This window comes from Dermacentor andersoni, chromosome 7 (assembly GCF_023375885.2).
Source record: "Dermacentor andersoni chromosome 7, qqDerAnde1_hic_scaffold, whole genome shotgun sequence".
In the NCBI taxonomy this organism is placed as follows: domain Eukaryota; kingdom Metazoa; phylum Arthropoda; class Arachnida; order Ixodida; family Ixodidae; genus Dermacentor; species Dermacentor andersoni.
In genome coordinates, this window is record NC_092820.1 from 178,523,476 (window position 1) to 178,539,761 (window position 16,286).

The window sequence follows — 16,286 nt, forward strand, 5'->3', positions numbered from 1 at the left end:
CTGAGAAACTCATCCACCACTCCTTCAAGGATTTCGCCCACCTAATGTTGCTCAGTCAGTGTGGGATCGAAGAAGATGGGACCGATCATAGCACCGGCGTAAGTTCATAGAAAGACATGGCGTCTGGGACGAAACAAAGCGCACTTTTGAACATTTGCGCTGATGTTGTCAACTCGCTTTTGTGCTGATAGGTTTTATGGCAAAAAAAAAAAAAAACATCCGTGCTCTTTATCTACGCTAAGAGAACAGCTAGCACAGCTTGTTTCCAACTAACACCAAACGCGACGTGTTACTTCCGCCGAGGTGCGGCACATAAGGTACTAGCTCAATCACGGTGTTTTACAGAAAAGCTGTAAATGGCTAGCCGACTCGTCCGTCCGTCCGCCGCCTATACGCCGAAACCTCCTCCGGCATAACCTCATGCGAATGCACGAAAAAAAGGCGAAAGAGAGGCACGCAGGCACGCAGGTACCAGTCGCTGCCGAGGGGGCGCGCACCACTTTCTCTCCGACTCCGACACGGGTAGGCGACGCGTCATACATACTCCTGAGGAGCAGGCAGCTTTCAATCAGCACGCCGCGAGCAGAACCAGGAATGAGCTCGTCTACGCCGTCCCAATGCTGCAGCCCAGGCACAAGAACAGGCTCATGCAGTCGTGCGCAAGCAGCAACTGTGTACCGAGGATACGGCTGCCTACCAAGCCGTCGTTTAATGAACCATCGGGATTAACCCAGTGATAAACACCGGAGCCGCACGTTTCAGCTTCGCTTGTTAACTATCTGCACGGAGTGCTTGGGCGGTGATTTTTTTTTCTTCCTTTCCTTCATTTCGTTCTGGCTAACTCAGAGAGAGCCTATTCGAGGGTGCTGCTGTTAAATCGGGTGGGAGCGCAGTCACGTGGTATTCGCCATATTTCGCAGGGTTTATTTATCAGCCGGAAAAAAACAGTAAGCAGCCAGTACGTCGCTGAATATACCGCAGTTAGATGTCCCTTGGCTGTGCCTACAAATGCCTGATTGACACTTTGGTAAATATGATAGTACGTCTAGAGGTATATCATTACAATTACATAATTAAATCTCAGTAACGAAAAATTCACTGGCAGCTACTCCCCTGTACTGGAAACATTACGCACGAGGTTTTCTTTGAGTAACGCATTGCTTTCTTAAATCTTGGGGCATGACAGGTAATTGGAATACCTTGTATATATTCACGACCTCTGCATGCAAGTGACGATGTTCCTAATAAATGTTGTAAATTATTAGAAGTGTTCTTTAATGAGTCGTAGCTTTGCTTACTGGAAAGAGAAGCGAGACTGAGACACATATCATTTACGTGCATTTCACACGCCGTTGATAAAAGCTCTGTTGAAGGAGTCACCCACTGAAGTCTACAAGTTTCTTTCAGGGACAAAAAAGCACGCAAAGCATTTTGAAACGAGGTGAACATACAGCAACACATTCATTATCTACGCATAACTATTCATACCATTAGAAATAATTATTAATTGGTTACCTCTTTCTCTTTAAGAATATAATAAACCTTTTCATTTGTATATTATTAAATATATTGTGTATGTGCATGGTGTTTACAGTAGAAATTTAAAACAATGTTGAAGTGAGAAAGCATGGATGGGGTACCCGCCGCTGCTAGTTCTAATACGCTTGTTCTCATATTGTCAGGATTTGCAAAAATAAAGCGAAGTATGAATTAAAATCCATGCACGTCCGCGCCAACAGTGATGCAGTAAGCTATTAGCCACAATAAAATTTTTAATGAAAAGGTCCAGGCAAGTCAAAAGAAACTGCAAATGATGTGGTTGACAAAACTATGGCAATGACACGTTAGGTGGGAGGCGATAAGCTTCGGCATAGCCCAAGGGGGGGGGGCGGCTCAGCCCCCCCCCCTCGTAAAGTCTGGAGGGGGCTCGGGCCCCACTTCAAGACATGAGACCGCTGTTTATTCGCTTTTCTTATTCGGCAGAAATGTCACGGTGCCCATGGACGTGCCTTCTTCCGCGTGCCCGGTACCTTGGGCGCCGAGCGCTACACGTGTGCGGCGCAAACCTCATGCGCCGCCACGTGCTCAGAATTCTGCTCAAACAACTGATCTGTCATTGACAAAAAGACACACTCCTTTCGAAATCCCGTATAAGTATGCGTGTGCAATAAACCGGTAGTTTGCTCCCCAGCCCCTCCCCACTGCCCCGGCGCAGCATGTTTGGCTTCCCGGACGCTAGGATACATGGTGTCAGAAGTGGGATACGTAATCAAGCACGGCTTTGATCTTCGACGGGCAGCGCAGCAGCGACTACGCAATGGATTCGTCGAGGCCGCCTGGTCCGTTGAACACGACGGGGGGAGCGAGCAAGAAACATTCAAGCAGAAATTCGAGCCCTTCCTTGCGGCTTCGGAACCGGATGACAAGAAGCGATCAGTGTCGTACAAGACAGCGCTCCTTCTCAGTGTCGCAGGTGAGGACGCCATCGATATATTTAATACGCCGAGTTTCGCAGAAGGCGAAGACAAAGCCGACTACGTGACGATTATCAAGAAATTTGACGACTTCTTCAAGCTGTAGACCAACAAAGTACATCAACGTTACATATTTCGGAAGAGAGTTCAGAGCCAAGGTGAGCCATTTGAACACTTCCTGCGGGACCTGAAGAAACATGTACGGGCGTGCGATTTCGGTACACCTTTAGATTCTCAATCTGCCGTGGTTGTTCAGTGGCTATGGCGTTGGGCTGCTGAGCACGAGGTCGCGGGATTGAATCCCGGCCACGGTGGCCGCATTTCGATGGGGGCGTAATGGGAAAACACCCGTGTACTTCGAGTTAGGTGCACGTTAAAAAGCTCCAGGTGGTCGAAAGTTCCGGAGTCCTCCACTACGGCGTGCCTCATAATCAGAAAGTAGTTTTAGCACGTAAAACCCCATAATGTGTTACTTCTAGATTCTATGGTCCGAAACTAGATTGTTTACGGAACCAAGGACGACAAGGTGATAGAAAAGCTGCTCAGCAACTATGAATTGACGTTGCACAAGGCTGAGCACGTCTGCAAGGCAGCCGAAACTTTCCGCCAAGAAACTTGGGAACGAGGTAAAAAGCAAGTAGACACAGTTCGTAATGCATGCCCAAAATGGTGCAAGCCAAGCTGTACAAATGCTCAAAGTGCGGACGCACGCATAAGACTGTCTCGGACGAACGTGCAGAAAATGCCAACGGAGCAGCCACTTTGCGATTTGCTGCAGAGCCTCCGCGCTGGTCGGCGAAATTCAAGATCACGAAGATGACTTCAACGTTTCAGAGGTGTCTGCAAGAGGCGTAACAAACCAACGCGACTGAATGGTCCGAATGAACGTGGACATATATAGAATTGCTCGTCCAGACATCTTCTATGTGCAAAAAGTATGCAATAGCCAACTCCGAGAGCCTCTATTGATGCGCCTCGTGCCGGACCAACCGCGGTACCGTGTAGGCATTGACATTTTTTAATACGGCGGGAGGTCGTACTTGTGCGTTTGCGACGCCCTGTCAAACTTTCCCGAAGTTGAACTGCTCAAAGACACCACGGCCAAAACAGTAGTTGACGTAACAAGTGCGATCTTTGCTAGGCACGGCATTCCCATAGCTTCTTCTGACAATGACCCTCAATTTTCATGTCGTGAATTCTTGTTGTTCTCACAGTTCTACAAGTTTATGCATCTCTTTTCCGGGATACCCACGTTCTAATGCGTTAGCAGAAAAGGGTGTTTAGATAACTAAGCGTATCCTCAAGAAAACGAGTGAAGCGAAACAAGATTTCTGGCTGGGACTGCTTGCTTTCAGGACCACTACACTCGAGTGCGTCGCATCACCCGCTGAGCTGCTGATGGGACGACGGCTCCGCGCAATTCTCGACGTTCAAGGTGACCCCAGTCACGAGGTGCTCCGGCGCCTTTAGGCAGATCACTGTAGGGGCCCATGGCGTGCCTGAGCCCGGGAGATACGTTCTGGATCAAGAAAGGTGCATGGGTGACGAAATCGATGGTTCTCAAGCCTGCTGGTGTTGCGAAGTCCGGGGCACGCGCGGCCAACGAAGTTTCCATCGATGGTGCCCTGCCAGGTGCCGGGTGAAAGAGTTTCGAGCAACGTTTAAGGAAGTGAAGAAAAGGAATATATTCAAAAATGTACATAGCTGAGATTATAAAATGGCTCCAACTATCGGAGCACACTATGGTAGCGTCTTGGCATGTCCGAGTCGCACTGTTTCCGAGCGTCGTCGTCGTCTTCGCAGCCGTCTGGATGCCCGGCGTCGACATTGTTCATGGTTTCCACCAATCCGGCGTCAGGAGATGGATAGCGTCAGGAGACCAATCCCGGCGTCTGTGAGCTGATGGTGTCGGTGAGCCGATGGTATTAGTGAGCTGGCTGCCCTTTTCCTAAGGCGGTCGGAAACGCACGCACATCACTGGGCACAAGCAGGGAAAGTAGGAGGAACGCACGCTGGTTCCGATCCCCGGCGTGGTCATGACAGTTTGTGCGGCTGACAGGTGCACCACAAGAAGCGTAGCCTTGCACGGACCTTCACTCCGGCGTGGACAGGCCAATTTGGGTTACTGACAAGTGTGAAGAATCGTAGCATGACGCGTGACAACTGTCGCAGGGGTGGCATTCCCCGCTCTGGAGGGCCGCTGGGCACAACCCGCCGCCAGATCGGGAGGTCGAGTTGTTCGATCGGCCGGCTTGATGCCTGCGTTGTTCGAAGCCATGGGCCGCAGCTTCTGAGAATGACGATCTCTGGCCCAAGACTTCTTGGTAGGTGGGCTCTGACTGGACTGCAAGGGACAAGCTCCAAGGAGCGACCGTTGTCAGCCACGCACAACCTCAAGCACCATGTGCACGCCACTCTCATCGCCAGACTGTACGAATTCAAAAAATCTGACGACCCCTTACCGAAACGAAAACCCTCAAACACAAGGTGCACGTTGATTGGTACAAGTACCCAGAAACTTCCAATTATGTGTTCTCTCAAATAGACAGAAGCGGGTCTACGTAATCAAGCTAACTAATCATGAATTAGAACTTCTTCAGGTCAGGAAGGCGAATGGAGAACTGGCCCTAATTACTTCATGTCCGTAACAGTTCAAATTCAAATTCAAATTCAAATTCTTTATTTCTGCCTTGTACAAATACAGACAGCGGAGGCGCGGAAAAAGCTGTCAGAAACAGCTTGACAAAGCCGCAGCCCCCTTTCGCTTGGCAGAGGCTTCACAGCAAGGCTTTTAAAACAAAGGTAATTGCAGTCTAATAACACTTATACATAATGAACAAATACAAAAGAAAACATAACAAAATTATACAATATTTAGACAATATTCACCACAAAGAAGAAAGAAGAAAGAACCACAAAGCACCAGATAGCTGCATGATCATTACATAACGCCAAATTGCGAAATCAACTAAAGGGAAAACCATCTGAAAACCGTATTACGTTCCTGAATTGGCTCGGAAGGCCTCACTTATACTGCTTTTCTTCTAGCGGGCTTCTTAATGATGCTAATACGACGCATCGTGATTAGAATAAATCACCAAATCTGACCAATATTAACAAAACTTCAAAAAAAAAAAAATTCAGGGATAATCCAAAACAAGTCGCAACCAAACTTACATTGAGCCGGCTCTTTATCTTCAGCCTTCACCTCCGTGTAAGAAAAGAAACTAAAATACTGACGCTTTCCTTCTTCAGCTGTCACGTTTTCATGGAAGTAATCTAACTAAAAAAAAAATCTGCCATACCACGATTATAAAAGACCAACGATGCCTTCTGTCTAATAAATGTTCCCCAAACACAAACGTGCCAAAATATTAATGTCGTCGAAGAAATTAAAGCTCATGAACGCAATCTACAAAACCTCTCCAAAAGCACTCCTGCCAAATCAAACGTGACTCGTTATGAACTCCCGCAAAGCATAACTTATCAACTTGCGCAACTTGCGCGTGGCTTTCCAAACTGTATGCGGCACTGACCTGTTTGCCTTGCAGTTCTACACGCGTCGTCACATAAACTTTCTACAACGGAACTACCCTGAGACAGAAATGCTAATAGTCTAAAAAAAAATTGTGGTATTCCTTACGCCTTGTCAAACGTTCAGCGCGTAACTAATCTCCTACAAAATGAATTCAAAAGAAGAAAACAATTTGCAACGCTTCTTCCTGGTTTCCTTTTCAGGCCTTAACAAATCCTATCAGACGAGCTAGAGAGGGCCGCGCCTTCCGAGGTTCTCGCAAAGCGTGGTCGCGAAGAAGGTCAGTGCCGAAGAAGGTCAATTCGCCTGACGCTCCTCGTAGCTGCGACTTTAGAACAACAGCTTCCGCGTGCTAGAAGGGTGCATTCACAGACCCGCACGCTCACTGTTCCCCTATAGGTGACAGGCAGCTGACTTTCTTTGCCCTCGCGAGTGATCAGCCCTTGCAGCAGCCTACAGGACGCTTCCCTTTGTCCCTCTGCTTACGAGTAGACGCCCTCCATGCGTTTCAGCGACGTTTACTGCGCCTGAATCTTCGCGAAACTCTTTTTCGCGACGTGCGTCACGCCGATCTCTGGCCTAAGCATTACCGTCCTTCGCTTTTTCAGTCTTTGGCTGGATCCTGACTTTCGCGCCTTTGCCTGTGTCGCCTTGGCGCTTTGCACGTTTGATTCCAGACGCCTCGACCGCGTCCATCTTTCTCCTCTTGTGCCTATACGCCTTTTCTTCACCATCTGTTCTCACCTATCCGAACAGCCATAGGTGACATATTCCGGCAGGCCGGCCGAACTTGCCGCCTCCATACAAACTTGGCTTAACAGGCCCTCTGTTTCCTGCGCTCTTTTTGGCAGGCTGGCTGCACTTGCCTCCTCCTTCCACACTTGGCCTAACGGGTCCTCCGTTTCTTGTGCGGAAAATTCATCGCTCTCTGCCGCCTTTTCCTCGCTTCTAACACGTTTGACTCGTCACTGCACGCTGCTGCCTCGGGAATATTTCCGTGGTCCTCTGACCGCTGCGCAATAGGGAACACGTCTATCAGTCTCCGAGTCTCCTCCTGTGTTTCTGCCCTTCATCATATGTTCTGACCTATCCGAACAGCCATAGGTGACATTTTCTGGCAGGGCGGCCGAACTTGCCGCCTCCGTGCTGATTTGCTCTGCTTGAGGAGCGTCGCCCTCTTTCTCTTGATGGGTGCCGGGGGAATTTCAAGTTTCCGATTTAAAATTCCTACGGACAGACTTGCTACTCTTTTGCTTCCCATATTGCGCTTTGTCGCTTCTCTCTGATTGTCGCGGCATACTGCGAAAAACTTTGCCACGTGCAGCTATCCTCGACGGATTCTGCCACTCTATTTTTGGCCTTCGAGGTCGGCTCGAAATTCCAGACCAAAGTGTCTGAACAGAGCCTGTCACAGTATCGCGCTTTCTCCTCGGACAAGCAGTTCACGAAGCACTGAGCGATACTCAACGGGATTAGCGCTGGTAATCTCTCAGTCCGCAAGTCCCGGCTGGCACCCTCTTTCTCACACACACTTTCGAAAAGGGCGAAGAAATTCACTATGTCTTCGCCTGCCTCGAAAGCGTGGAGCTGGCGTCGCGCTATCTGCCATCCGACCTTTGCGTCTGCCATCCTAAGAGCGTGCCGTTGCGCAGCCTCCTGCTCGCGCTTCTCGTACTCCTCTCACTTGCGCATCTCCTTCACGCTCGCACTCCTCTGCTTTCTGTTTTCTTTCAAAAATGGTTTCCGAAGCTTCGTCAGGCCCCTCGACCGTCACATCTTCGAGGTTCATGACGTCGAGAACTGCGCCTTTTGTTTTTGCGGCGCAAATGCCCAACTCCTCGCAAATTAGGAGGAGGTCCTGCACTTCGAATTTTTCCATAGCGATCTCGTTTGCCTTCAAAAGTCACGCTTCCTGAAAACTGAAATCCCTTATTTAGAGAAGGTGAGTTACCAATACAGTGGCCACCAGAAAACACTCATACTCTCCTAGCACCTGCTTTCTTGGACTAGAGAGAGTTCTGGCGACATGAAGAGCAAACATTCGGCACTAATTGGCCCGTCCTTATCGCTACCATCAGGAGATCGCAGAATTTCTCGTTTGTTGCACTCTTAGAACATAATTTTCCTGGCCTCACCGGCCTCCTCCTAACTCCTATACTTATTCTGCAAAACCTCCGATTTCTGCCTTTTTCCTTTCGCAGGGCCAACCGAAATGCCCACCTGCTCATGAATTTTGAGGAGTTCGTGGATTTTCAACTTCTCCAAGCTCACCCAGCACCCTGTGTTTCTTCCCCACTAGCAATTTAACCCGCAAGACACTCAATTCTTGGTCTACGAGCCAAATCACTAATAACACCGAAAATCATTACCGACTGCCTGCGCTAATGAGTCTGGCAAAAAGAGAAGCAAACACGCAGCACTCACCACACCGATGTAGCGAACGCCAATGTTATGAGCCACCTATATATATCGCAAGGCCGTGGACATGGCAGGCTCAAGCCCTCCTATTGTCGCAGGGGACTTTAATGCCCCGCTTTGGGGTTATAAGTATGATACCAATAAGGGAAGCATCTCTGGCAGAATGCCATGGATCTGTACCTGACGCTGATCACTGACCCTAACTTTCCAACCCGAATCGGGACATCTACTTGTAGTGACTCTACCCCTGATTTCATCTTCGTCAAGAACGTGACTGAGGCCAAATGGAATAACTTGGCTGAGAACCTTGGTAGTGACCACTATATTTGTGAGGCTCAGCTTCCTATCGTGGGTAAAAAACAGCGCGAATTCTCGCACGGACTGGGATAAATTCCGCAAGCTTCGGGAGGAGAGGCCTCCCTCAGATTCCCGACCTACCATAGAGCAGTGGATGGTTCAGGTCCAAGAGGACGTTCGGCGTGCAACCTCTAAGGTCTGCACCGACCTTCCTGTTGAGAAAATGGACAGCAGGTTAGCCCATCTGTTAGAGGCCAAACAGTCCATTCTCAACAGATGGAAGTGTCAACGACATAATCGTAGGCTACGCAAAAAGATATCTGAGATTAACAAACACATTGAGGAGCTTTGTGTAACCCTCTCCAAACAGCAGTGGGACGAGGTTTGCAATTCGATAGACGGCGAAATGCGCAATGGTAAAACTTGGAGCTTGCTTAAGCATCTGCTTAACGAGACCAATACTAAGTCTAATCAGAGGCGTGTCATTGGTAGAACCATACATAAGGCCGCACGAATGACCTCTGAGGACGAATTAATCCGCACGCTTGCTAACAAATGTCTCCCAGTCCTCTCAGGGTGGTCTCCTGTACATCTCGAATACCAGGGCTAGGCCAATTCCTACCTGGATGCACAGTTTGGCGTTGAGGAGATTCGTAGGATTCTACATGGACTCAATGGTAGATACGACCAGGGCCGGATGGCATCTCCAACAAGACGTTGCGAAATATGGATGAAAAATCAATCGCATACCTCACAGAGGACATTAATGAAATTTGGAGGAATGGAACCGTCCCATTACCTTGGAAGACTCCTCTCGCAGTACTCATCCCCAAATCTGGCAAAACACCTAGCGTTGACAATTTGAGGCCCATCTCGCTTACATCCTGTGTGGGTAAGGTAGCGGAGCACGCGGTCCTGAATCGACTCTCCCGGTTCCTGAAGAATAAAAACATTTACCCCATAGTATGATAGGATTCAGACCAGGCCTATCCATACAGGATACCATGAAACTGATTGAGCATCAAATCATAGACAACGACTCTAGTGACACTCGAGCTGTTTTGGGACGTTTAGTTCGGAGGGTATCAAATCGGCATCATGGACTCAAGGAGGATAACCTCATTCGACTAATGCATGCCTTCGTTCTGTGCCACTTTAGATACGTGGCAGCCATGCATCCATGGAAACGGGCAGAGCGGGATAAATTGAATGCACACCTTAGGGAGATTACCAATCGGGTTCTCGGGTTACCCGTATACATTTGTACAGAGCGCTTAATGCAGCTTGGCAGAGGCCCAGGAGCGCGCACAGCTAACGCGCCTCGCAACAACGAAGGCAGGGAGATCCATCTTGCAGGAACTCGGATATCACCCCGATAGAGTAGCGGAGGAGCTCTCTGACGGTCCTCCGTCGATTCGTGAGAACATTAGGGTCGCGCCAATACCTAGGAACATACACCCCGATCATCATCGCGGTAGGAGGACGGCAAGGGCGGCCAACCTCCTTAGGCAAATACACAGTGATCAGCGACAGGTCAGCTTTGTGGATGCCGCTTCTTGTAAGAAACGTCGGGCGTTCACCATCGTCACTGTCGATGGTCGGCAAGGAATCACCAATGCTGCCTCGGTTCGGACGAGGGACTCTGAAATAGCTGAACAAATGGCTATTGCACTTGCCCTGCTGGATAGCTCACGGGATGTCATCTATAGTGATTCAAGATCTACAGTCAGAGCATTTGAAAAAGGCACCGTATCCAAACAGGCCCTCAGACTTATTGGGGTCAAGGCAATCACCCACCACCTCATATTTTGGTTTCCCACACATCAGGGTCAGACGAAGGGTGCTCCTCCCCACCTCAACGAGTTGGCTCATGGGGCTGCGCGTGAACTTGCCCACCGCGTTACCCTCGACCAATCGGAAGCCGACTCCCCAGAGAACAGGGACACGCCCTCCACCTACAACGAGATTACTAAACACTACTATCTCAGCCGTAGAACCTACTTTGCTCCTTATCCGCGCGTCAAGAGAGCTCAAGCATTAACGCTCTGTCTACTACAAACGAATACCTATGCCAATCCGTCGCTCTTACATAAAATCTATCCGGATACTTACACCATTGCTACCTGCCACGATTGTGGAGAAATAGCCACGTTAGACCACATGCTTTGGCGGTGTGCCCGGTCACGCTCTATCATTGCTAACAGCTCGGCCAGATGGCAGGCGGTTCTCCGCAGCCCTCTTCTGGCTGACCAACTCTGGACTGACCAGCAGGCCCACGATGCGGCCGAGAGGCTCGGCCTTCCGGTTCCCACGTGGGAGCGGTCCGCTTCGTGAAGACTCACGATCTGCAGGACTTCATTAAAGTTTTACCATACCATACCATACCATACCATACCATACCTATGTGATGCGGACAAAGCTGTATACCAGACGAGAAAGAGGGTGAGCTGTGCCCCATTATCGTGGTTGTGGCGCCACTCGCTGTCGCTGTGTAAATAGAGTATATAAACCCTTTTTGACGTTTCCACGTAACAATATTGTAGAGATAGTGGAAGCACCACATTATTGCATCGTTGGTAAAACTTTCTTACTATCGTATCAATACAGCAAGCTGGGCGAGTTGGTGACTGAACATATTCCTAGGGGTGGGCAGCGCAACCCGGACGAAGGACAAAAGGAAGTGCACGATACTGCACTCGTATCGTGTACTCCATTTTGTCCTTCGTCCTGGTTGCGCTGTCCACCCCTAGGGATATGCTTACAATCGTATAGGTGAAAACGCGCTTTAGGAACTGTTTTAAAATGCTGCTTTCGCGCACAAGTGGTCTCCGCTGCTGCTCTTGTCTGCAGTGACAACACTGCTGATTTAAGCCCCCCTGGGCGAAGAAACAAGTGTGCACGTTGATCTTCTTTGAGGCAGAAATACCATAAGTGATTGGTGATTACTACGGTGATACGACCTTGGAGATTAGCTTCCGCTAACTAGGCCACTCAGATTGTTGTCGTAGAAGCTTCAATATTTTTTAGCAACTTGCAAGCCTGCAATAATAACACGGACCTCAACACTGCACAGGCTGACGGCTGCAGATGAAGTTTTAACTCTGCGTGCTTCATTTGTTGCGCGCCGTCTGTCACAAGTATCGTTCTACTGAGCGCAGCACCACTTTTGCATAATGATGCGGAGTAGTGGAGAACTACGCTCGAGGCGGCTCGGTCGGCACGCCAATGGCGTATCCGCAGCGGACAAGGAAATCGAAGACGATGCTTTGTCTATCTTCACTTGGCTGCTTTGTCTTTACGTGCCTAAACCACGTCGAGGATGTGAGAAAAGGCACGCCAAGCCCTTGCTCACTGTGCTGTACGAAAGATCTCTTACTTACGGTACGGTCAAATAAGTAAATTAACACATTGGCCAAATCGTCCGATGTATTAATTTCCGATTAAGGAAACATGATGCCTCCATAAAGAGTAGGCTCACATTTGCCCATCCACAGTGGCTAATGAACGGGTGCTTGCGGACACTTGGCAAAAGCCGCGACCAAGTTGCCCGAGAATTGGTAGAGGCGTTTCATATCAAGATAAAGGATGCGCACAGCGTTAGCGTTACTTCGTTATTGCTCTTTCGCAATAAGCATTTTTAGATACGGCAATGTAAATGATACCTGCCCTTCGTGCTTACTGCTGTCTGTACACTCATGCGCATGATGTCTACCTCGACGTAAATTTTCCTGGAGTTGGTACTCGCCCCATCGTTTATGCCATGTGTATTTTGTGTTATGCCATTCTTAACCTTGAACGAGGAACACAAGCGAAGAGAGCAAAGAAGACAGCGTGAGGTAATAGTCAAGAGACGTGGCATAAAGTGGCAAATAGAGGAAAGGCCCACAGAATTCAGCGCGCCAACTAGGGACAAAAGCGCCGAAGAAATTATAACAGAAACGGTGCCAGGACAATTAGGGAGGATCACAAAGCACGAGCTCCAGCTACGATCTGGGATAGCGGAGAGGACGGCGACCTGGACTCCGGACCAGCCTCGTGGTTAGATTCAAGGGTTTTACGTGCCAAAACCACGATGTGATTATAACAGACGCCGTAGTGGGGGACTCGGGATTAATTTTTACCACCTGGGGATATTTAACGTGCACCCAATGCACGGCACACGGGTGCCCTTGCTTTTCGCCCCCATTTGGGCCAGGTGCTTTACGGAGACAGTCTGCGACAGTCCGCTGGAGGCCGTGCCCACATTCTGCGATCCATTGGCTGAGCGTGCGCAACTCGGAACTGCAGCAACAACCCGACGACGCCTCCACCATGAAGACATGCCCGAGTTGCTGGGGCTACGATCTGCAGGCCCAGCGAAGAGGTCCAAGCGGTGTAGCTGCATCGACCCGACGTCCTCGCCACCTCTGGGCCGGGCCAGCCGCCCTGACGTCGGGACCAGCGGAGCTTGCTCGACTCTACGGCTTCGACGAATTTGTTGTAAATACCATAAAACTTTCTCTCATTCCTGTTCTCTGTTGCTTTCCTATTGTGTGCCGTATAACTCTGTTTTGAGCCTGGTTACATAAAGGCTTCTTATTGTCTCAAACCTTCATGCGCCGTGATCTAGAGACCACGACGGGAACTACGCCATCAAAACGAGTCAATGGCCGGCAGCGAGGAGAAGAGAACGCCTGCAGTCAGCCGCAGTGACTGCGTCCCTTGCGCGCCCAATGTGCTAACAAATGATTTAGACGTCATCGATTATGTACTGTGGGATGTCATGCAGGACTAGCGGCCGTCCCCGAAAGAGAATTTTAACTAACAATTCACGTGCGCTTTTCATCTCTCACGATGAATGAGCGTATTTATCGAATAAAGTATGTTCTGTAGTTGTTGCATTGAATAATTTCTTTTTCAATTTTATGCACGTCAAACCGCATGGTTGACCTATTTTCCGGTATCTTGTCCACGAACAATAAATGTAATCTGCCTTACTTGCATTTTCTTTCTTAAAAACTCTGTGATCGCTACTTTCCTCTACAGAAATATCACCGACGATTAAGATACTGCGAAATTTGAGCGCAGCGCTATACGTGTTTTCATTTCGCTATATATTGGCTGGCGCGGATAATCTAGCTGTCTCACGCGGCACGTTGCGGCACGTCGGCCAAGTGTGGCGCGACTGCCTCGCTTAGCGGGATATCGCGAGAAGCAGCGCGTGAGTGACGCGTGGGCGCAATTCACAGCAGTCGCCACGGACAGACTTCCGCTTATGCAGCTCTTTGTTTCCATATATGGTATCGGTGGACGCGCGCTCGCCGCATGCCTTGTCGATGGCGTCATCGGTGAACAGACGAAGCGCGCTACTCTGGCGCCATCTCGTAACGATCGCCGCCGCAGAACACTCCTTGCGCGGCATTACGCTTTTTTTTCTCACGCTTTCGCCGTACCCTCCTCCATCGCTTCCCTCCTCGCGCTCTCTTCGCTATCGCCGTCATTCGTCCCCTGCTGTACTCCGCGTTCACTCTTTCATCCTTCGCTGTGCTCTTTCTCTCGGTTACGCCGAGCGACGCCGACGCTCAGCACAGGAACGGGCGCCTTAGAGCTAGGTTAAAACACGTTGGCGGGCTAGTTGGTTGGAATCCATGATAGAGTGTATAAGAGCGACTGAACGAGGACGTAGAAAGAAACAGATACTCAGAGACAGCGCTTCTGGCTGTGATGGCTTGTGGCTTTGAAGCGCTGTCTCTGTGTATCTGTTTCTTTCTACGTCCTCGTTCAGTCGCGAAGTCGCGAGTTTCGAGGCTTCGGAAAGCCTCGAAATGTTTGGCACTCTATCGCCAAAGGGTTTCGCTCTAAAATGGTGTTTCAGGCTGCACTGTTCGTAATCGCGCAGCGTTAAAGAAAGGCACGCCAGACGAATGGCGTGGATCCTTTGGGGTCAAGAAGAAATGCCCCAAAGGGTGCAAGTTTTCTTGGTTAGAGCAATAGTCTGAGCCGCCATCAAGGAAGCGGGCCAGAGGAAGGCCCCACGGTAGCTTAATTAGTAAAACATCGTACGCGTAATGCGGAAGATGTGGGCTTGTCTCTTATGTAGCGAGTTGTCTTTTCATCCACTTCCTTTTGGTTTGTTATTTTTGCGCTTTGAATTAACCGTAACAATCTGACTATGTTGCGTCATTGTCTGTCTCTTCGTATGGCCGTGACTAACATAAATATAAGGCCCCTCGGATGCCCTTTCTACCTCTAACCAGAAGTGCTCGGTCGGTGCGTCGAAGCATCGTAACCATCCATTACGTATGCAGGAACGGGCTTCTGAAAACAGTAGGAGACGTTGTTAATTTTATGTAGATCAAATATTAGACCTCGCGCGCTCGAATCAAGCCCGCGCACGATCGGCAGCCGCCGATGCGTGACCGGCGTCCGGTGCACGTAGAGACTGTGGCCGGAGACTATGATGGGAAGCCTTCCGGCCGGTACGCATGGTGGCTCTCGTTGCTCCGGAAAGCCTCGAAATGTTAAACCTAAAAAAAAAAAAAAAACAAAAAAAAAACTAATCCATCACATGAGCGTCTTTGTAAAATAAAACAAAATTTGGGTCCCAAGCAGGGCATGGAAGACGCGGCCAACATGGGAATGACGCGGTCAATCGGCCTGTGCAACTTCAACAAGGAACAGGTGACCAGGATTCTCACAATGGCGACGATAAGGCCGGCTGCACTGCAGGTGAGCACGACCAAGTGCTTGCTCGCGACGCTGACTTACCAGGGTAGCGAAATGAAGGTGTCCTCAGTGTTGAGATTACCGAATTCTGCAATTTACAATTTTGCGGGCAGGTGAAACATGCGGTCTCGATTATACCTCCTCGTTTCTCCCGCTTGGCTCTGCAACAAGCGGGCGTGTGAGTAACGTTCTTTTAGAAAAAGATAGATAGATAGATAGATAGATAGATAGATAGATAGATAGATAGATAGATAGATAGATAGATAGATAGATAGATAGATAGATAGATAGATAGATAGATAGATAGATAGATAGATAGATAGATAGATAGATAGATAGATAGATAGATAGATAGATAAAGTGCTGGCGAACTTTCTTTTTTACCCGTTTGGTTTGCTAACTCCTCAGAAGTTTCGTGGCCATTATTATTATTATTCTAGATATGCGTTTATCTTTATCGCTTTGGTCGGCATGATGTCAAAATGCAGTTTAGATAGGGCCAACAGTGCATCTTTCGGCAACACTATCTAAACTGCACCAGCGGAGCTGTCTATGACATTTCTTTGACCTGTAGCAAACGCTATATCGGTCAAACAGGAAGGTGTGTGAATGACAGCATTAGAGAGCACGCCTTGAATATTAAAAATACGGAAAGAACGCAATTGGCGGATCACGTGAACTCTTGCGAAGGATGTGAGGCATTTCGTGACGCAAGGATTCTGGGTAAAAGCCACTGTGAGCAGGCCCGCTTGATACTGGAAGCATATCACATAAAAAGAACGTTGCATCAGTGAGGCTTCGTCAAGCGTGTGCACAAAACAATTCGCATACCTTGACGCGCATATGAATTAGGCATA

At 49.1% G+C, this 16,286-nt stretch overlaps 1 protein-coding gene across 2 annotated transcripts in view; it reads left to right on the plus strand.

Moving 5' to 3' along the window:
- The window catches only part of LOC129385247 (1,5-anhydro-D-fructose reductase-like), a 214,320-nt gene that overhangs the window by 87,380 nt on the left and 110,654 nt on the right, over positions 1-16,286 (plus strand). For both annotated transcript variants that reach the window (XM_072289417.1, XM_072289418.1), the window contains exon 4: positions 15,316-15,432. In XM_072289417.1, the coding sequence (XP_072145518.1) occupies positions 15,316-15,432 (117 nt within the window). The remainder of the gene's footprint in view (positions 1-15,315; positions 15,433-16,286) is intronic.